At 37.1% G+C, this 24,006-nt stretch overlaps 1 protein-coding gene across 23 annotated transcripts in view; it reads left to right on the top strand.

The window, feature by feature from the left end:
* The window catches only part of MCTP1 (multiple C2 and transmembrane domain containing 1), a gene marked incomplete at its 3' end in the record, with an annotated part of 528,826 nt that overhangs the window by 251,035 nt on the left and 253,785 nt on the right, over positions 1–24,006 (top strand). For all 23 annotated transcript variants that reach the window (XM_081230423.1, XM_081230441.1, XM_081230442.1 and 20 more), the window contains exon 3: positions 19,145–19,287. In XM_081230423.1, the coding sequence (XP_081086549.1) occupies positions 19,145–19,287 (143 nt within the window). The remainder of the gene's footprint in view (positions 1–19,144; positions 19,288–24,006) is intronic.

The following is a 24,006-nucleotide window of genomic DNA, read 5'->3' as shown; positions in this document are numbered from 1 at the left end:
GGCATTTACCAACCTCCCTTGCAGCTAAGTTCTAAGGTCTGGCCAATGAGATGTAAGCAGAAGCCATATGTGCTACTTTGGGTAGTGCAACTTCTGGATCATACCCCTAAGACAAATACACAAGTGTTTCTCTAGCCTTCTTCTATCTTCCTTCCAGTTGGGAGATGAAGAGAACAAGAGTTGTCTTGAATACTGTATGATCTCACTTATATGTGGAACCTAAAATCAGAACTTAGAAAGTAAAGACTAGATTGGTAGTTGCCAGGGGCTGAGGGATTGAAGAAATGGGTGATGGTGATCAAAGGATACAAACTTCCAGGTATAAGATTAGTAAGTACTGGGGGTCTAATGTACAGCATGGTGACGGTAGTTAACAATATTGTATTGTATACTTGAAAGTTTCTAAGAGAATAGATCTTAAATGTCCTCACCACACACATACACACACACAAAAGGTAACTATGTGAAGTGATAGATGTGTTAACTAACCTTATTGTGATAATCATTTTCACAATATATACATATATCAAATCATCATGTTGTACACCTTAAACTTACACAATACAATATGTCAATTATATCTCAGTAAAGCTGGAAAAAAAGAAGAGTAGCTGTCTTGGACCAAGGGTCAGAAGCCTCACACTGAGAATGGTGGAATTGTTGTATTGGGTTAGGATTACCTTTCCCTGTACGGTTTTGCATGAATGGAATGAATTTCTCTTAGTTTAATCCACTATATTTTTTTGATCTCTTTGTCATGGCAGCTTAGACAGCCCTCTAGGTAATACACTGACACCCTTTTTAAGAAAGTCTTTCATTAGGTTCAACTAAGTTTCCTTCTTCTGGTTTTCTCAAAAATTTCTCTAGCTACATCATAAATGTGTTCTTCAAGGTAGACTCATTAGTTTTCTATTGCTTTCTAAGTAATTTCCATGAGCTTAGCAGCTTAAAACAACATCCATTTAATAGGTGGATTACAAATTCTGTAGGTCAGGAATCTGGGCATGGCGTAACTGGCTTCTCTGCTCAGAGTCTCACAAGGCCAAAGTTAAGGCATCAGCTGGACTTAACATTAAACACTGGAGCTCAGGGGCATCCCTGGTGGTGCAGTGGTTGAGAGTCCACCTGCCGATGCAGGGGATACGGGTTCGTGCCCTGGTCCGGGAAGATCCCACATGCCGCGGAGCGGCTGGGCCCGTGAGCCATGGCCGCTGGGCCTGCGCGTCTGGAGCCTGTGCTCCGCAATGGGAGAGGCCACAACAGTGAGAGGCCCGCGTACTGCAAAAACAAAACAAAACAACTGGAGCTCAAGGTCCTTTTCCAAGTTCATTCTTGGTCTTGGCAAAATTCAAATTCCTTGCAGCTGGAGGTCTGAAGTCCCTGTTTTCTTGCTGTCTGCCAGCCAGGGTTGTTTTGTTTTTGTTGTTTTTTTTTTGAGCTCCTAGAGGCCAGTCTTAGGCCCTTTTCTTTTGACTCCCTCCATCTTCAAGTCAGGGACAGCGTGTAAAATCCCCCTCGTGCTTCAAACCTGATTTTCGTTTTTGCTGCCTGGTAGAGAAAACCCTGTGCTTTTAAAGGAGACTAGAGTAAGTCCACCCTCACAATCTTCCTTTTGGTGAACTCAGAGTCAACTGATTAGTAACCTAATTACATCTGCAAAATCCCTTTCTTCATATAAGTAGCAATAATCACAGACATATCATATTCACAGCCCAGGGATTGGGACGAGAAATCTTAAGGGTGCATTTTAGAATTCTACCTACCACAGTAGGGAAGACATTTACCACCAGCTCCCAATAAAGGCTATCTCACTATGTGCTGGGCAAGCCAAAAACATTTAATAAATTCTCATTGCCTTAAATATGCTATTTTAGTGATGAATGTGGCTGCCAAATCTCCCCTGATGTTATTATACTAATATCAAGATAAGATAATATTGATATCAACAGGAGTCATAACAGATTCTAAAAATAATTTCTATTTGATTATATTTTTATGTGTAGTTTATAAATCTAAATTTTAAAGGATGCACTGTAGATAGAAAGATGAATATAAGAATTCACATTCATTGTACATGCATTTTTAACCTGTAGGTTGACATTGTCAACATATTTCAGACCAGTTAGTCTTTAGAAATTGTTTTGAGTAGTTTTTGAAAACAATATACTTGCCCTTTTATAATTGGCCCTCTGAGTACAGCCTGTTTTATTTTGGTGTATTTGCTACTAAAAGACTGATCACTTGACATTACATGAGGCCATCTTAAAATATTTTTATCCATTGATTTATTTGCTCTTCTCTTTTAACTCACTTGAAGAAAAATCCCACGTCCTTACCAAGGATCTGTAGAGTCTCACATAATCTGTTGTCTCTCCAAGCTCTGATTTCATGTCCCACCACTCTCTTTCCAGGTCACTCACTTTATCCACACTAGAATTCTTCAGGGCCACTGCACTTGCTGCTTCCTCTGCCTGAAATGCTGCCTTATTGGTTCAGGTCCCTTTTCAAAGGTGTGCTCATAGGTGAAGCTTCTCCTCCACATCCTATCTAAAATAGCAGGCCCCTCTTACTACCATCCCTTCACCTGTGGCTTCATGTTCCTTCCCACATCTATCATTACATGACATGTTACCTCTTCATTGGCTCTTTGCCTGATTCCCTCCACTGCAACCAAAGATCCTTGGGAGTGGGGACTTTATGATCTGCTGGATCCCCGGGACCTAGCAGGACCTATTTAGATAATAGACATCCAGTAAATATTGTTAAATGCATCAATGTATTTCAGAAAAGGAAAAGTATACCAGCTGGAGAATTCCTTTACTCTTCAAACTAGCACAAGTCTTGTATTAAGAAAGAGCCCTGGGGCTTCCCTGGTGGTGCAGTGGTTGAGAGTCCGCCTGCCGATTCAGGGGACACAGGTTCGTGCCCTGGTCCGGGAAGATCCCACATGCCGCGCAGCGGCTGGGCCCGTGAGCCATGGCCGCTGAGCCTGCGCGTCCGGAGCCTGTGCTCCGCAATGGGAGAGGCCACAACAGTGAGAGGCCCGTGTACCAAAAAAAAAAAAAAAAAAAAAAAAAAAACACGAGCCCTGTCTTCTTTTAAAAACTAACAGAACATTAATGGAAATGGGAAGAGTAGCAAGTCTGGCAGAAAGGCAGAAGGCAAGAAAGAGGGGTCATCGAGTAATGCAGTGCCTAGGTTGGTTCTCCAGTTTTTATTAAACTTACCAACTCAGACCATGGACTTTTCCCACACCCTGTCAGAGAGTTGAAGGGAATGCTGTGTTGAAGACAGGAACAAGGATTCACAACACCTACTACTCTCCTGTATCTGCCGTCTTTGCTTCTATCGGTGACGACATGCTTTAGCAGGATAATTGCAAGTTTTGAAGTCACTTGTCACTTTAAAAACTTATTAACCATTTTTAGCATAAGGGATGAGAATGTTTTCATTGCTCCTCAAGTATTTTAGTTACATTGTAGGTGTTAACATTTTGCTTTGCTTATCTTTTTTACTTGCTTATAAAACTTATATAACCATTGACTACATCAAATAATAAGATAATTGAAGAAAAGGCTTTAATTAATAATCTGGAGACATGGATTTTAAACTTGTATTTGAAAAGAAAAAAATCTTTTACTTGTGGAAGTATATCCTTTAAAATTTCTCTCATTGACAAACAGTTGACAAGAAATCAGCTTATTGCATGTTTGTTTTGATGACCTCAGATATATCATTGTGCCGATGACTGTATATATTAAGGACTCCACATGCTTGAAAGGGGTGTCTGTGAAACAGGGACTAGCTATGTTCTTATAGCTCTAGAGATCTGCAGGAGGCATCTTAGCTCTATAACGTACACTTTATAACAGACCTGTCCAAAATAAAATACGACATCACAAAATGTATGTGTTCAATAAATACTGAATTTAATTTTAAAGTGCTGAGTTGAAAGTATTCAAGCTGTCTATATTCTGTCCACATGGGCATCTGTCGTCTGTTACTTTTTTTTTTTTTTTTTTTGCGGTACGCGGGCCTCTCACTGTTGTGGCCTCTCCCATTGCGGAGCACAGGCTCCAGATGCGCAGGCTCAGCAGCCACGGCTCACGGGCCCAGCCGCTCCACGGCATGTGGGATCCTCCCGGACCAAGGCACAAACCCGTGTCCCCTGCATCGGCAGGCGGACTCTCAACCACTGCGCCACCAGTGAAGCCCCGGCTGCTCCTAATTTTATAGGAGGCTGGGAGCTACTGGCCAGCCATGTGCCCAGGAAGAAGAAGAAAACATGGATATTGCCAAGTAATCTCAGGCTTGGCTACAAGCCACCTTTCTGGTCACCAAATATCTGGTTCACTCTTGTTCCTGAACATAGAAGACATTCACCCTTCTTCAAGGCAAACAGCCCAGGGTCCCATATGGTCCCTGTATCCAGCTCCAAATCAAGGATATCTGAATAGAGGGAAATCCTTTATCACGTCCAAATGCGGTTCCTTGTAGCCCCGTGGACTGTGAATCTGCCTAACACTTCCCCATACATGTCCAATATATAACAACCAAAAGGAAAGCATGGGAGACTCATAGCAGTTAATTGTCCATAGCATTTCTGAAATCCCCATTGACAGGCTTTATGAAGGTCACTTACCTGGAGAATAGGGAGATTCCTTGACTAGAATGCTACTATTTGGGGAAAATCCCCTTGTCTATTGTTGTCTGTAGCAAGTAGTTCCACCATCTGGGAAGTTCTTTACCCTCTGTTATCCTCTGTAGCATATCTGAAATGGGCGTGGAGGAGCCTGCCCCCCTTGGGAACTGCACTGCATCCATATCCTGCTTCCTGCTGGTGCAAGATCAGGGATCTCAACCAAGTGAGTTCTTTCTCTCAGAAACTGAGTAGGCTTTGTGCACCAGCAACCAGTATTCTTTCTCCTCAAACATGACTTATTCCTTTGCTCCTCCCTTTCAGTGTAATGGCAGCTACCTTAAGGCCATTGTGCTTGGGTGGGAGGGCCAATCTGACCTTTGCCTCTAGACATTTTTAATGAGCTTTTGTTGTTCAAAGTCATTTTTAAATTCTTTACTCCCTTTCATTTCTACTTGTGGATCAGCCTATTTTCTCCTGAATTCATCTCTTATGATTACTTACTAAAAGCAGTCAATTTCAGAAAATACACACCTTCTTTCTGGCTCTTCCCAACCATGTCCCCTCAAGCTCAAGTTCAGTGGCAGGCAGCCTGCCTTTCGGGTTACCATAGGAACAGTTTTACCACATGTCTACCATGGCCTAACGAGACTCTACAGCCTTCCTTGCTACCCACCACCCATCCACTAAGTCAGTGTCACATATTTTAGGGATTCTTTTTCTTAATGTCAACACTCATTCTTAGAATCAATTTTTGTATCAGTTGAGGTAAGTAGTATTAGGACCTGTAAAAGATAAACACACAAATCTCAGTGGTTTAACAAAATCAAAAGTTTATTTATTTTTATCACTTCTGTAAGTGATAGCAGGGCTTCTGTTTCATTTGGAAACACCAGGCTCTTTCTGTTGTGTGGCCCTGCCCTCATCTAGGTTCTCAGTGTTGGGGGAAAAGAGAGAGAATTGCATATATGAATATGTCATGGACTGGTTGGGCCTGGGAGTGGCATTCAACTTCTGCTCATAATCCATTGGCCAGAACCCACTCCTCAATAACAATAGCCACACCTAAATAAAAGGACTCGAAATGAAGTTTAGCTTCTTGCCTGTGAAGGAGAGGAAAACACAGATGTCAGTGAAGGGTAGTAGTTTCAGCCATAATTTCTCTGTACACATAAAAATAACCTTCCTTCTAAACATTTTGCATAAAAATATGTCAGCTTTTACTACATGTGTATTATATCTATTTATTGGACATATGACATAAAATGTTAGGAGAGATATGTCATAAGCATATTCATTCACCTTTGTTCTGGTATGGTTTCTAATTGATTGTTCTGAATAAATCTAAATCAATCAATCAATCATATAAATAAACACTATAAGCAAATTGGTACTAAAATGAGATTGTCTAAAAGCACTTTGTAAAACTAGAACAGATTGACCATTTTGAAGAATCACAATGAATGTCATTGTGACATTGTGACCATTTTGAAGAATCACAATGAATGTCATTCCCATAGTTTGGGAAAGTGGCAATGGCAAAATGTGTACTGTTGCAGAAATGATGGCACAGTGCTTTTGTGATATTAAGCTTTACATATTTCAGATTCAGTATCTGAGAATAAAATTCAATGAGATTCCTAGAATCACAGTGAATTAGAGTGGGAAAAAAAACAGTAGGAAATAAAGGGTGTGCAATGTAAGTACTGGTTACCTCATTAGTTTCTGTTATTTTTTTGAGATAGTACAGATATTCGTTCATTCAGTTATACAGGAGTGTTTTCAGTCAACCAGCATTTCTTGGTCACACACTATAACCCAGGGGTTGTATCAAACATCAGGGATCAGAAATTAAACCAGGCCTCCATGTGACAAGTGTTATTTGTGGAGGATGTTAGAGAGCACGTGGGAATGGCCTAATAATGTCCATGGGATGGCTCAGAGAAGATGTCCAAGCAGCGGTGAGGCTTGAACTTAGTACTCAAAGAGAACTAAGGATGATGGAAAAGTTCATTCAGGGCAAGGGAAAGAGATGAAGAGGGGCACGGACACTGGAGAGAAGCTGTGGGTTTGAGGTGCTGCAAGGTGTTCTGTAGATTAGAGCTCTGGTGAAAGATGAGTCTGGAGAGATTAGCAAAGAGATACTTGTATGTCGTGCTAGAGAGCTTGAACTTTATTCTGAAATCAATGAGAACAATGAAGAATTTTAAAGCAAGGGAGTAACATCAGATTTTTGTTTCAGAAAAATTTCTAGCTGTAAGATTTTGGAGAAAGAGTTGAAGTGGGGAAGACTAGAGCAAGGAGATAAAGAGGAGACCATTGACTTTTCTTTTTTCTCACATTGAATTCGTGAATATGCTAAGGAATGGGTTATTCAAGTACCATGCATTTTAGTCATACTGTAATATAACTGTCTTGAAATTGGTTCAGGTAATGATAGTAATCAATCAACAGGAGTCATAAAACTGTTTTTATTGTTATTACTTACAGTTTTGATTGAAGAGAATTTTGTTTTCTTTTTAGAGTAGTAGTGATTTTTATTTAGTGGATATGTTCTATGGGCTCCAGTCATTTTAATGTCATATTTTATGGTACTTCCTTATACATAGGATTATTTATGTAATCTTTATTATTATTTATAGGCTATTTTTTCTTGATTTAACAAATCCAGTAGAATTGCTATCTCTACATAACTAGGAGGAAGAAGTACCTTGAAAATAAGCGTTACTTTTCTGCTATATATTCATGTATTCTTAAATGGTTAAGGAAAATAGCTAAATAATAATTGTTATCTCAATTTCAGTTGAGGTAACAGAGAACCCTGGTTTTAGGCGTCTGAATAAGTGCCCAGCTTAGCAAATATGTTAATAGTAAAGTATGTATGTAATATTAATGTTTGTATTCATACAGTCAACGAATATTTATTGATCAGTTGAGTACCTGCTCTGTGGTAGGTTCTGAGATGCACAAGAGGTCTCTGCCCTCATGAGATTTCTGTCTTATGGAGATAAAAGGCCCTAACTAAGTCATCTCCCCAATCACATTCAGTCATGCTTGTCTAACTGCTACTCTGATGTGATAACGGTTCAGAATTAATGTTTGCCAAGTTTAGTGAGATCCATGGCTTCCTAGTATGGAATCCAGTTTCTGATGGGGGCACCTTACGGGACGGCTAAGCTCAGAAATGATAGTTTGAGATACGTGGGACAGGTCGGTTGATTGGTTAGACTTAATGGTGTAGTAAACTTGGAATCTAGAATCAAATAGATCTTGCACTGAATTCTGGAGCTGTCACTTACTAGCCTTATGACTAGAGCAAGCAGCCTAATCTTTCTGAAACAGTTTACTCATCTATAAATTACTAAGAATATTAATTTATTCATCGATTGAACAAACATTTATTGGATGCCTCTGCTGTGCTGGTCTAACCTACCTCACAGGACTACAGTTGTAACTAAATGAAATATTATATGAAAAGCCCCAGGCACATACTAAGTATTCAAGAAAATTAGTTTCCTCCCACCTCAACCCATTTTTTTTTCTTTACTGGATATTATCTTCCATTTTTTAAGTGAGAAACCCCTGTGCCCAGGAATGGCCACGTTGTAAGAAGAGGTGGTTCATACCACCTAGTCTTATGAAACTGAATTGAATAGAATTCAACCAAGACTGATTGTACAAAGTCAAATAAATCATTCCAATAAGAAAAACACTTTTCTAGAAGGAAGGTCTATTTGGAAAGTCCAGGACCAGATGGCTTCACAGGTGAATTCTGCCAAACATTCAGAGAAGAGTTAACATGTATCCTTCTCAAACTATTCCAAAAAAATTGTAGAGGAAGGAACACTTCTGAACTCATTCTGTGAGGCCACACCCTGATACCAAAACCAGAAAAAGATATAACAAAAAAAAGAAAATTACAGGCCAATATCACTGATAAACATAGATGCAAAAATCCTAAACAAAATACTAGCAAGCAGAATCCAACAGTACATTAAAAGGATCATATACCATGATCAAGTGGGATTTACCCCAGGGATGCAAAGATTTTTCAATATCTGCAAATCAATCAGTGTGATACACCACATTAACAGGTGGAAGAATAAAAACCATATGATTATCTCAATAGATGGAGAAAAAGCTTTTGATAAAATTCAACATCCATTTACGATTAAAAAAACTCTTCAGAAAGTGAACATGGAGGGAACATATATCAACATAATAAAGGCCGTATATGACAAACCCACAGCTAACATCATACTCAACAGTGGAAAGCTGAAAGCTTTTTCATTCAGCTTAATATCAAACAGACAAACAAACAACCCAATCAAAATAAGGGCAGAAGACCTAAATAGGCATTTCTCCAAAGAAGACATACAGATGGCCATCAGGCACATGAAAAGATGCTCAACATCCCTAATTATTAGAGAAATCAAATGAAAAATACAATGAGGTATCACCTCACACATGTCAGAATGGCCATCATCAAAAAAAAGACCACAGATAATAAATGCTGGAGAAGGTGTGGAGAAAAGGGAACCCTCCTACACTGTTGGTGGGAATGTAAATTGGTGCAGCCACTATGGAGAACAGTATGGGGGTTTCTTTAAAAACTGAAAATAGAGTTATCATATAATCCTGCGATCCTACTCCTTGGCATTTGTCTGGAGAAAACTCTAATTTGAAAAGATACATGCAACCCAGCATTCATAGCAGCATTATTTACAAAAGCCAAGACACGGAAGCAAACTAAAAGTCCATCTACAGATGAATGGATGAAGAAGATGTGAGATATATATATAGATAGATAGATAGATAGATAGATAGATAGATAGATAGATAGATAGATTTGAATATTACTCAGCCATATAAAGAATGAACTAACGCCATTTGCAGCAACATAGATGGATCTAGAGATGATCATACTAAGTGAAGTAAGGCAGACAGAGAAAGAAAAATGTCATATGATGTGACTTGTATGTGGAATCTTAAAAAATGATAAAAATGAACTTATTTACAAAACAGAAATAGACTCACAGACATAGATAACAAACTTATTGTTACCAAAGGGGATAGCAGGGTGTGGGGAGAGATAAATTCAGAGTTCGTGATTAACATGTACACACTACTATATATAAAATAGGTAAACAACAAGGACCTACCATATAGCACAGGGAACTATATTCAATATCTTGTAATAACCTATAATGGAAAAGAATCTGAAAAAGAATGTATATATGTGTGTGTGTGTGTATATATATATATATATATATATATGTATAACTGAATCACTTTGCTGTATACCTGAAACTAATACATTATAAATTAACTATACTTCAATTTTTTTAAATGGTTAAAAAACTAAAAACAACAACAACAACAACAAAAAAAACCACTACAGGAAGCATATACTCTATCAGCCAACTTACCAAAAAGAACCCAAAACAAACAAACAAAAAAGGATCTGGAAGTTGCATATGTCACTTTACACATCTTGCGGACTTGGCCACATGGCCCTACCCGTTGCTTGGAAAATAAGGAGTTCTCTAATGGAATAATCACATGTCCTGCTAAACTTACAGAGACTCTATTACTAAAATGAAAAAGAGGAGAAATGGATGTAGGGGTTCAGTCTGCCACAGAAGCCAAATTAGGATCAGAAGGCTCCATGGTAAGAGTATAAGATAATAAAAATACACAAACACGTGTGCAAAATCTCCTGGACAAGGAGAGGCTTTGAATACTGACCCTGAGTCAGAGTTCTGGAGCCTGCGTTACCCACAGCAGCGCTTGTGGGTGCAGAAGATGGAGTGAAATGTAGTCCAGGAAGAATCAAGTGTCTGATTTGTACTTGACAGAGAGAACTCTGGCAGTGTTCAGAGGATAGATTTGAAGGGAGAAGGGAAACCAAGCAGAGGGCTCTTAGAATAATCTAGACAAGGAATGATGAGACAGTGGTGGCAGAGATGGTTTCAAGAGATATTTTAAGAATTAGAATCAGAGGGCTTCAGGACATTTATCGGGTGAAATAGGCTAAACTGTGGTTGCAAGTGGAATTTTAATTAGAATTCCCAAGGCTTAGGAATCTTTATCAGTTAGGATAGGCTGAACTGCGATTACAAATACACCCCCAAGTTATTTAATGGCTCAAATGTAATAGGAGTTTATTTCTCACCCATGTGATAGTCCAAGGCATGTGCTTCCGGTTGGCAGATAGCTCTCCTCCACATGGTGTTTTGGGAAATCAGGCTTCTTACACCTCAAATTGCTTTTAATTTGTTATATTTTAAGAAACACATTTTGTTCACTGGCATATATAGCAAAAGAAATAATACTGTTGTTGAGTTTGTAACTCTAAATTGAAAGAAATGAAACAAAATAAGAATAAACAGATTATAGAAGTATCCATGGGGGAGACTCTGTGATAAAAGGAATATCTCCTGGTTTTTAGCAGTATTCCATTGTGAGTTTCAGAAAATGAAATATTGCTACTCGAGTTTCACTGGTTTTCCACAGAAGATTTAACTTTGCTTTCCTAGAACCTTGATGATAATTTCCCAGATACATATAGTCAGCAAATGATGCTCTGCCCCATTTTTAAAAATTGTATTCATTATTTACCCAAAAAGAAGAAAAATATAATTTAGAAATATTTCCTTCAAACTTACTAATAAAAATGGTCTTGGTGTTTGACACAGTAATTTTTAGTTTCCTGAAAAATACACTTATGTGGAATGGCTCATTCTCTGTCAAGGGCATGGAAGTGAAATCTTATCATAGATCCTTGACTTTCCTCAGAGAAAGTTGAGAAATCCCCTCATTTTAAAGGTTGAAAAACTATAGACAAGAGCAGTTAAATGACTTTTCTAAGACCACACTGCTTATAAGAAGCAAAAGTGGCTTTGGTCAGTATTCTTTCCAGCACAAGACTTACTGTGAGCAGTGTCACAGAATCCACAAAGAAGAAAATTTCGAGGTCAGTGGAGTTAATAACACTCACTGTGACCCACCGATAGATGGAAGGGGCTGCAGTCTAAGAAAAAGCCATTGAAAGCGGTGATTAAAAGTTACTAGTGACTAATACATTCTTGTTGTATGAAATGATACAATACAACATATAAGGAAGCCAAAAAAAGTTAGTGACACTCAAGGCAACAGTCTCAGAAAAGTATTGAGATAGCCAGAAGAAAAGGGATTGAGGAGAGTATAGATATTTAGGGTATAAAAGTTTAATATTCTGATATTTTTTACATACAAAAGTTCAATGCTTAACATTTCTTTTAAAAAATTATACTTGATCTTGTTTGGTTAGGATGGCTGTAAAACCATAGTAACATATTCTAGAAGAATTCCAGAGAAAATTGTTTCTCCTTAGGTAAAAATCATGCTTAAAGGATGAGGAGTATATTTGTACCTCCAAAGTCTGTGCACTGATCACTGGTCACAGAGGGAGCTCCCAGGGGTGGGAGGAACAGAGCCCTTTGGAAAGAATGACTATGACATCCAGAACATTCTTCTCTATTGCAGTTGCTCTTATGCCATAGAGTAATATACAATTAATTCATATTCACAATTAAAGCAGTATTTGTCTAAATCTGTGTGAAAAAAATGTAAGTAACCACCCCCCTTCCATGTTTTAGTTTACCAAAACTTCCAGAAGTTACCAGGAAATTGCTTGTAGATACCACCTATAATTTATGCCGTGTGTGAAGGGGAACTTACCCCAAATACGTATATATATATTTTTTACATATTCAGAACTCTGCATTTACAAGAGAAAAATAAGCCAAAAAAATTATTCATAAAAATCAACCGTCTGTTCCTGTCATTTACACCTTCCCTACATGGTGTGTCTGGAAGTGTATTCTACTCCTCAAAAAAAGAAATTTATTTAGTTCAGTCCTATACTGCATTTTGTCACAGTATTAGTTTTCATTCATCTCTGTGCTGTATCATGGTAACTTCATTAACCAGCAATTTAAAAATCACTGGAATATTCATATTCCTCATTATGGAAAAAGATTTTAGTTTCCTTTTATTTTATAACATTAAACCATATGTGATTATAAGCTTTTTGCATTTTAATTTTAATATAGTTATTTAGCCCTATGTAATGTTTCCACTGTAGAGCATTACAAATCTCAAAAAAACAAAAAATGAAGAAGGAAAGAGACAGTTTAAGAAATACTTTTAATGTATAAATAAGGTACCTGTTTTGAAGATTTTTAAATCATTAATAAAAATAAATGTATATAAAGATATAATCTATTGCTCTCAGAATGCTTTGAACTTCTCTATTTTTCCAGGCCTCTTTCAAGTGTGAAGGACCTTGTTAGAGAACAGATATTTTCTCTGTTGTATTTGGTCAACAAAAGTAGCTAGCTTTAAATGTTTGTAGAAGGATTGAATACCTTTAGGAAGATCCACCCTAAATTTGAATTCTTTTTAATTGTTCACACTTAATATTTATATTCACTTCTCTTTTTCTCTTTTGTCTTTTTTCTTCTGTCTTTTCATCTTCCTCCTTCTCCTTCTCTTTCTCCATAAGACTGAGTTTCGATTTCGCATTGTTTTTGATTAGGAGTTAGCGTTATTGAATAAGTATAAGCCCCTGAAACAGGAATAGCTGTTTCTGTTTCATTATATACTTGGTTTGGGATAAGACTGACTTAAACTTGTTAACCAGGAGGCTCATTTATTCTGAAAATGAAAAACAGGACATTCATTACTATATGGCTATTTACATTTTAAAGAGCTTTCATATTATTTTAAGGAAAGGAAGACTGCCATCTTGTGTGTGCTGTGTTTATTGCTGCGCAAAAGGGGACCCATTCAGACAAAGTTTAGTTCTATGTTGGACTTAAATTACATTAAAGGCTAAATAGTCACGCAAAATGTTGAAATGCTCAGATGTCCTGACTCAAATAAACAAACAAAAACCATAGCTTGGGGACATGTTTTTCTTTACTACATGAAGAAACATTATACAAACCATCTAATTCCTCTTTTTCAAACAATTTGTTCCTAAGATTCAGATATATACAATGAAAATTCCCTAGATCTAAAATACTCTGGAATTTTTAAAGCACAGAATTTATAATTATAAGATAAAATAATAATGTTTTAAAATAAATGCTGAAGTTAATGCTATCTGATAAAATGAATGTGTGAAAGGTTGCTCTTGAATATGATATTAATAAAATCTGAATTTTATTTTAGGGCTAACACTTCCTAGTTTCTTCTTCTATATTTATTTGCCCTGTTTACATTTTATTATCATCCTAAAAAAGATTGTAATGAGGGTCACAGTCCAGCCAATAACAACAAAGCACAGGTTGCTAGAAAATGCCTGAGAGCTGCCAACGGTGCAGCAGAGATGCCTTAACTTTGAAGAGCAGAACCACAGGCCTCACAATAGTAATTTGATAAGTGTTTGTGCCATCTTGTGGTTGAATGCAATATTGCAACAAAACAGCACTGGCACTTGAATTTAATTTTTGAACCAACAAACTAAACCTCTTTTGTGTGTGTGTGTGTGTGTGTGTGTGTAATATATTTGTTAAAGGCTAACCACAAGTTAGTGGCTTGGATTTACTTGGAGTTTTGTTATAATAAAATGACTTGAGTTCACTGGAAAATCTATTACAATAAAAGAACCTCCAAGACATGTGAAACTTCCTCATCTATGAAATATATATAATAAGGTAGCATTTCCCAAAGAGAGATCAGGGATTATTAGTCCTGAAAGATACACTCAAGATAAATAGGCTCTATGGTCAAAGACCTGTCATATCCCCTTGGAGAGTAAAAGTGCACATTATCTTATTTAAAAGCTATAGAAAATTAATCTGTTTAATTTTGTATTAAACCAGCATTTTCCAAATATGCTTGACCACAGAATTCCTTTTTAAAAAACAAATAATACTTATTAACATTACCAGGTAATAAAGTGACTACCTTTCAGCATAAAGAATTAGAGCATTAGGTACAAATCTTTTACTGAAACTAAATTAAAAGAATGATGTCTCCAGCTCTGTGTTGGAATCACAAGCTGAAGGTCTTGAACTTTAAATTAAGGAATCTCAGTCAACAAAGGTCCCTCAGTTACAATAATAAGTAAACAATTAGAAATTCCTTAAAGAGTTTTGACTACTAAAAAAGTTATTAAAATTTAATAATAGCACCCAGAAGCCTCTGAATGATAGTTGGAAAGGGAGAAATGTAGCAGATTTTATTCTATGGAGTCAAAACACAGCGGGAAAAGTCAGATGACTGACTTGCCATGTGTGTGCATCTGGAGCTGTTTTCCTGTATTTATGACTGTGAAATTTTCTGACATATGTACCATCTCCAATCCAGGTTATCCTGTGGCCAAAGCCACACATTTACAATATATTTCACCATCATAATATCTTCTCAAAGTCCCTTAAAACAGCCTTTCTCTCTTTTTTATACCAATCCCTGAGATCTTAGTGCCTATCAAAGAGTCAAAAATCTGTCCCTAACCCTTAACTTAACCCTTAGACCGACTCTTGTTATCTGGATTGTTATTTCTTCAGGCCATTGGATATTTACTGCCTCAAGCGGCATCAAGGATATGATACTAAGTGTGAAAAATGTTGTTTGGAGGTGGCCTAATGTGATATTTAATTTCAGGTTCCAGCATCCTAGCTGTGTGACTTTGGGGAATTTACTTACCTGTTCCACACTATATATTTGTATGTAATACCACTTAAGGGGATTCAATAAATGCCAACAGAACAAATGAAACATGGTTTCCTCAACCATAACCTAGATAACACTACAACTCACCTCACAGGCTCATTGGGTGGTATGTTATATTTGACATAGTACGTGTTCAGTAAATGTTAACAAGAGTGATCTAGATTCCTTTTTGTAATTTAAGTTCTGCCATCAAGACCTAGTGGATCACCCAGCAGGATTCTAGGAACGAGTTGTCCTTAATTCTAAGGGGATTTTGACAGTTAGCATAGACAGTGGTTGAGGAAAATGTTTCTGGTAAGGAGCAAGAAACAGATTGCTTCCGAAAAAGATTTACATTTGAGTGTATAGGCTTCTGTGCTAAATCATAAGTTATGTCAGTTGTTTGCATAATAGCTAAATTAAATAGTGTGAGATATTAATGTCAATAACTGTTAAGAAACACAGTCCAACTTTCTTGAAGTCACTTTTCTTGTAAAAGGCTTATTCATACCTTTTTTGGACCAAAGAGATACAAGATTGTTATACCTTGAAGGGGGTGAACCATTTATGATGATGTGCCAGAGAGAGAATTAACTGGACTAGGCTCCAGATTTGAGTTCTAGTCTGACCTGGAGCAAACCACTTGACCTTTCCTACTTGTCTCATCTGTAGAACAGAGGCAGTAGTTAGACTCACAGGGGCCTTAGGGCGATTAAGACAGATAATAAGTGTGAGAGTTTTCTAAGTGAGAATAAGTTACTTGTCAATATTGGCATTACTTGTAGTGTCTAAATGATTGTGCAACATCTTTACATAATAATTCTGTGATGGTGTTTTAGAGTTAAAAAAGGAAAATATGGATGTCCATGTTTCCTAAAAAGCTGAGTAGAAGGAACCCTGGGCTTGGCGTCTGAAGTGTAAATTTGCCTTTCATCCTGTTACTTGTTAGCTTCTTATGTGATTTGGTGCAAGTCACACTGAATCTCAGGTTGTTTCTCACCTGCAATGTAGGTTGATAATACATGCTTTCACCAACTTCACAGAGTCACTTTGAGGAAGTATAGTACTGTGTACTCTGTGAACTGTAAGGTCATTCATTTACTCATCCTTTGAACAAATCCTTACTGAGTACAGGCTCTGCCCCAGACACTGTGCCATGTGCTGGGGCAGAGTCCTGCCCTCGTGGGGGTTATAGCCAACGGGAAAATTCCTACAGTAAACTGGTAGACATACAAATTAACCTATAAGTAGCATAATGATTAGTTCTACTAAGCAGAAGAGCAAATGTCAGGAGAAAGTGACTAAGAGACCTAATTCAGATTGGGATGGTTAAGGAAGGCATTCCTGAGCAAATTATATTTAAACTAAGACCTGGAAGATAAGAAGTGTCAGCCAGGCAAAAGGGGAAGAGAGTGGGAAGGAGGGACTTTACAAGCAGAGCGCCTGGCTGGAATATGTGAAGACTGGAAGCAGAGGAGAACTTCTAGTAACAGGAAAGCTGGAACAGAGTACGGGCCAAAAATGAAGGTGGAGAAGCAGCAAGTTCTGTATACCATGTTAGAGATTTTGGATTTTATTATAGGTGTAGTTGAAAGGTGTTGAGATGTGTTAAGCAAAGAAGGGGGAAGATTAAATTTGCAGGTTTAAAAGGTCAGTCTGGCAGCCATATAGAGAATTAATGGGGGAGGACACGGAAGCGTGGAGAGCCCAGTTAGGAGGCTATTATTGTAGTTGCACAGCACAGAAATCATGGTAGCTGAACTAGAGCGGAGGAGAATTAATCGGACTTGGTGGTGTCCTGGCTGGAGAAGGAGGTATGGAAAGTAATTTCCCTGTGTCTTGCTTGAGGAATTGTCAAATAATGGAGCCTTTAACGACCTGACAAAGCCTGAGGGAGGAGCAGGCTTAGCAGGAGAGAGGATCCAGGCCTATGTTAACACTGGAATGTCTATTATGTATCCAAGTGGAGGTGACAAAAGTCAGCAAGAAGAGAGGTCTACCACCCACATCATTGTCATTAAATCATTCAATTACTCACCAAATGTTTATTGAGGAACAATATGTCTAATTCTGCACTAAGTGCTGGAGGTTTAAAAAACAGTGATACAAATGGCTCTGATCTCATGGAGCATATTGTATTTTAGCAGCTGGTAGTAGTTGCATAGATGATTTTAAAAATCAAAGACAAAACTGCATGACTGAGGAAATTCAGACGGGTACATGGATGTTAATATCTCTCAAATTACATGCTAAAACACTTCCACTCCCCGGGGTGCTCAGCCTGTAGCTGGGGATCAGGGCCTTAAAAAATAGCCATTTTAACTGTTAAACATTTTGGTTCCATTGATTCCCTTAAAGAATGAATTGTAACAGTTTAGTATTAAGCCTACATTTACATTTATAAACATTTTTTAAAGTTTGTCTTGTTATAAAATCAAGCTGTCAAAATGGGGGTTTCACAAAATGGGAAGTCGTTATTTTATTAGACCCAGGTCTAGTCATACAAAAACAAGGTCTTCAATTTACTAGGGGAATGTGGAGAGTTTTGAGAGAGCCCCCAAATGATTAAATAAGAAAATGCATATCCTATAAGGCAATCCTTATATTTAGCATAGATATTTATGTGTCATGGAGGTGAGTGGTGTATTGAGGAGGAATATAGGTAGTGAGTTTAAGTATATCAGCCTCATAATTTTAATACCTAACATTTATATGGTGCTTTACAATTTTCTGAGCCCCACTCATATTTTTCTTTAAATCGTGTAGACTATAGTTTCAGGTTGGACAAAACAGAAAGAATTAAAATTTTATTCTAAGGGAGTCAGATCATGTATAAAAAATTATTTTCTGAGGTTGAAGAGTGTCACACACTGGAATGATTTCCTTGTGATGTTCCTGATTCACCTTTTCTAGGAATCCTTAATAACAGCATAGAGTTATGAGGCCAAGATTGATGTTATTCATCGGTCAAAATGAGAAATGGTATAATATAAATGAATGTATATAGAGGTCCTTCCCTCTTGAAGTTGCAGGGGAAAAAAAAAAAAAGCACAGGCATTAGAGCCACACAGCCTTGGTTGGAATCTTCACTCCATCTCTTGCTAGCTGTGTACCCAAGAGCAACTTATTTGATGGCTCTTATTTCCTTTATCTTCATAGGGAGCTTAGGAGGTATTAATGGATAATATGAAGTATACAGGTTATTCAACAATCATTTGTGCCCTTCCTCTTGATGCCTTCCTCTGAAGCATCCTTCCCTAGCATTCTAAAATTGAAACCTGTGAAGAAAATACGGGCCCATGGATAAAACTGATACCTGTGAAGAAAATATGGGACCAAGGATAAAACCGAAGCTCAATTTAAGACTCACCTTTTCTGAAACCCGTTAAACTAGTGTAAATTTTTAGCAGCATATATAAGTCTAAAACTTGTTAAATCAGCCAAGATCATGGATCATCTTTTTTATAGTTGACCAGATGAAACGTCAGATTAATCTCTATCATTTACAACATGAATCAAATTTATAAATGCAGCATGCAGTAGAGTTTTAAAATACCAGAACAGAGTTACAGTATTAAGATCAGAAGATAATAATAATAATTATTATTATTATTATTATTTACTGTCACTTGAATATTTAAGGGAAAATTTAGGAAAAGGCACCTAATACTTATTTTTCTCCTGTGATAAGGTTTACTTAAATTTTATTCCTTTAAATACTTTCTAATGTTTAGATGAGCTATTCTCTTGCTTCTGTAGAAAAGCATGATTAACATGGATCAATTTGTATCTCTTTAACAGGGACAAGTGATCCATACGTGAAGTTTAAAATTGGAGGAAAAGAAGTTTTTAGAAGTAAAATAATACACAAGAGCCTCAATCCTGTGTGGGAGGAGAAAGCTTGCCTTCTTGTTGATCATCTTAAGGAACCATTGTATATAAAGGTGAACCATTTATTTGTTTTTCCCTAATGTAATCTGATATAGAAATCCCCGTTTAGTGGTTTTTTGTAATGTCTGTCTGTCTGATGAGATTTTTCACCAGAGGTATGTTCTGCTGTACGCAATTCTAATCTGCTGGTGATGCGACAGAAATGAGCTATAGGGGAGGGGGAGCTGGTGGGAGCATTTTTCTTCTGGACAGTTCTACTATCAATTATATTTAGGAGAATTATGAAGTCTGTCTCCTGCTGCTTGGTGCAGTTAACTGATTTAGTGCACTTTGGGAACATATAAAAACAAGACTCCATATAATCTAGCACGAAGAGCTTGCACAGAACACACCCTTTCTGTTTAAAAATTATATCAGGGGAGACTTCCCTGGTGGCAGAGCAGTTAAGAACCCACCTGCCAATGAAGGGGACATGGGTTTGAGCCTTGATCCAGGAAGATCCCACATGCCGCAGAGCAACTAAGCCTGTGTGCCACAGCTACCGAGCCTGTGCTCTAGAGCCTGCGAGCCACAACTACTGAGCCTGCATACCACAACTACAGAAGCCCGTGCGCCTAGAGCCTGTGCTCCGCAACAAGAGAAGCCACCACAATGAGAAGCCCGCACACCACAACGAAGAGTAGCCCCTGCTCGCTGCAACTAGAGAAAAGCCCACGCACAGCAACGAAGACCCAATGCAGCCATAAATAAATAAACAAACAAACAAACACATAAGTAAATAAATTTTTTAGAAAGAATTATATCAGGGATCTACCATTCCTGGTTGTAAACAAAATGCTTTACTTGGAAGGTGAGGAGGGTAAACATAATAGAGGGAGAAAAACTCCTGTCTCTATTACATTACCAAAGATGGGGGGGAAAAAGTATTTCCTTTCATTTGATGTAGTTAGAAAAAAGAAGAAGAAGAAGAATTTATGGAGTTAACCTTAATTCCTTATTTTACTTTCAAACCTGACTTCCCTTTAATTCATATCTCTAGGTACTTATATTCTTTTTGACTCTTATGTTCTGACTATCCATGCAGTGATCAAACCTTTTTCTGCTTTTACCACATCACATGCCCCATCCTTTTCTCTAAATTGTCACAACTGGCACGTGAGCCCCAAAGGTCACTTGATCACTCTTTCAGCAATCTCTGGGCTGAGAGATCCTTCTTCCCCTCACATCTTCATTTGCATTGCTTCCAGTTGTTTCTCTTTTCCACAGAAAGGAAAAAGTAATCAAGATGTTACTAAAATCATAGCAGGACCATTTACCAAATCGATGAAAAAGAGAACTACAAGTATGTAGTTGATAAGTTTCTAGAAGTCATAATGGGGAGCATAGACCTGTATTTGCTTAAGAAATTTTCTCAAATGGACAATGGCTAAAGGAAATCAGTTAAATAGAATTAGTGAGCTATCTTTTAGTGTTCAAAAATCATGACCCAAGAATTAGTAATGTGAGAGTCTTCATGGCCAACCCTCCTCCCACCAAAGGGAAGACCTCCATGGTCAGAGATGTTTCTCCCCTGCTCCTCATCTCTAGAGAGAAAGAAATGTCTACATGAGAAAAAAGGAAATACCTTCATAATAAAGAACTGAGATAAGGGGAAAAAAGGAATTTAAAAAAAAGACAAGTAGGATTAAGGAAGCTTATTCCTAGGGAGGTTTAGAAGAAATAAGTTAGAGCAGCTGCAACCATGAAGGAAATGGATAGGAAAGGAAAGCAGGGTTAATTTAATAAGGATAGCACTGGACCATTGGGATCTCATATAATGTCCCTTAAGAGAAAAATTATGGAAGAAAAGGATTAATTTCTAATTGCTTTTGCTGTGGATCTGTTTCTTTAATGGGCTATTACTCTATGATAGAAGCATGTGGATCTCCAGTCTTTAAAGCAGTTACAAATGAATGTTCCAGTGTTACATTAGGTAATGGTTGGGTCCCTCTGCTATTCTTTTGTGTTCAAGAATGAAATTCATCTGTGCAGAAATCCAGATGTCAAATGTGTATTTCAAAAGGAATATCGTAATAGGCTCAAAAGCAAACAAAAATCTGAAGTACACAGAAAAAAATGGTGGCAAAAATTTTTGTTTTGGTTTAAGAGAGCAAGAATAGATACACATACATACTGAAAATGGAGACTGTAACACTGCCTATAGACCAAAGGCCTGGTTAATGACACACTGGGAACAAAGAAATTAGGAGAGAAAACCCAAGGGTGATTTTTGTTTTTGACCACTTTGAGTTTCCAAAGTACAACATTATGTAGCCACAACTTAACTTCCACCTTATAGAAGATACATAGTGAATTGTAAAAGATTTGACACTTTTTTTTTACATTTCTACATAATAAAAAATAAGTTAAACAGAAATCACACTGGCCTCTCAAATACTAGTACAAACATAAAGTAACAAGACTTTATTTTTATGAATGCTTTATACTTTTTCATATGCTTTGATATTTTTCATTTGATTTTCATTTTCTGGACCATGCATAGGGCTTCTTTTGAAAAAAATTTTCTAACTTTCACCTTTACTTTTCCCATGTTTTGTGTTATCTACTTTTTGCCTAATGTGGGACACACAAAGACCTAAATAATATACATTGGTGGAAATGATATTTTAAGTTACTAGAACTTCATGAAGATTGCATTATTTTCATTGTCTCTACATAGCTCTGTGTGATTGACTTTTATATGATGCCCACATCCTCTGTGATAGGAAATTAATCTTGCCTGAAAGATTTCTTAGGGACTAACTGATTCTGTAGTGACAGGTAATATGAAAATGTATCCGTGAACTAGATGATTAGAAAATATTGTCTTAGCAAAAAAAAAAAAACAACAGAAAAAAAAAGAAAATATTGTCTTCAACCCTCCTCTCTGTGGTTCAAGGAAAAAGAAGTCCACATGCACACTGTAATCTGATTTCTATCAGTGTAAAGATTACCAAGGGAAACAAAATTCAGTCCTAAGCAAAGGTTATAAAATCACACTGAAGTTACAGTACTAGTAACATTTCTAGTAAAAACAAATTTTAAAAAATCTTGGTACTGTCATTTTTAAATACTACACAAAATAAATAAATACACTTTCCAATTGGTTGGAATTCATATAGCTTTCAATTTTGATAGAAAGAGAATATTCCTTCAGTTATGAATGACTTCACAGTAAGGGCAGGTAAAAACAAGGCTGCAGGGATGGGCTTGAAACATATTTATCGTAGGGTAGCAGTAGATTCTGGGAGTTAAATGCAGTGCTTCTAATTGAGATAAGAGCCCCTGGAGCCTGCTCTGTATCCACAGAAATGCTCCAGCACACATCTTAAATAATAGAGTAAATTCAGCATCCATTTCAGTTGAATTAAATTCAGATTCTCCATTGTAATTTCACTGACACTATTATTCCAGGTACATGATGAGCACCCAGAATTACAGTGGAAAGAGGTAGAAGTAATCTAAAAGGAGAAATGTAAATTGTTGCTTGTTTGGCCTAATCATGAGCTAGAAGAGCTAAATTGAAAGGACTCTTCTAAATAATAGAAAGATTTTGATAACTAGAAAAACTATTCTGTTTGGAGCCATAGTACTGCTTCTCAGATTGTCATTTTAACAAACTTGATAGTTCCTTAAATAACTCACATCTATCTAAGCTTAAGATTTAAAATTGAAAATGTACTTAAAGCATGGGTCAAGCTAAGGACCATATAACTGTCTTGTCCAAAATTATTTCTCAGTAGGTTCTAAGGGTCCTAAAAGGAATGTCATATACCAACAACCCTCAACCCTGACTGTACATCAGTATAAATATGTTCTGTGTCTGAAATCCATTCCAAGATTTGAATCTGACCTCTTCTTAGCCCGGGCATTTAGGGGCAAGTAACATAAATGTTTTAAGCTTTGGATTCCTTATCTGACAAATGGAAACAATACTTTCTTCACTAAGCTGTATAAGAATGAAATTTAAAAATCTATATGATGTGTTTAACACAGTGCCTTATATATGGTAAATGTTGAGTAAACATTAATCATCATTAACTGTCCTTCTTATTGCAGTGGGAGTGCCTTTCCTATTTCATCACTCTTCTATGTTCTATATTTTCTGACACTTCACCCTAGAGCAATGCTCCCGCTGACAAATAGTTTATAGAGCTTGGAACCAAATTACATAGCAAACAATTTCATTAAGGAATGGATTCTGGTGTTTCCATTCTTCCCTGTGTTGATGCCTTTGCTGAGTAATAGGAATTGAGAACTAATGTAAACATCTAGCATTACGACGGTAGAAAAGACTCCCCATGAGAATAAACAGAGTTTGAATGTTGACTCACCCATTTGGGCTGTCTATACTGATCAATTCACTGGACTCACAGCTTTCCACGTCATATGTGTAGGTGAATCCCAGGTGTTCTCATGGATTATATGTCACTGTAGTCTCCCCAAGATTTTAATCCTTAGGCTGATACAATCAGAAGAGATTGCACAAGAGAAATTTCTCTAATTTTGGTGTAAATTTTATGTTGTAAAATACACTACTGCAGCCACTTGCAAATACCAAGGTGTCAGTTGTATAAGATATGCCACTGAGCAGATGACTAAAGCTCAGAAGTGTAATTGATCAAGGAGAATATTTACTGCGGGAGTGCTGCGCTTTTTACAACAAATGTACTCCTGAAAGGTTGTAAGTAAATCAAATGACTATAAATTGAATAATTTAAAAAGCATTAGAG

The sequence above is a fragment of the Mesoplodon bidens genome (assembly GCF_964165515.1).
Source record: "Mesoplodon bidens genome assembly, chromosome: 4".
NCBI lineage: Eukaryota > Metazoa > Chordata > Mammalia > Artiodactyla > Ziphiidae > Mesoplodon > Mesoplodon bidens.
The sequence above is the reverse complement of the archived record's forward strand: the minus strand, read 5'-3'. Positions and strand labels throughout refer to the sequence as shown.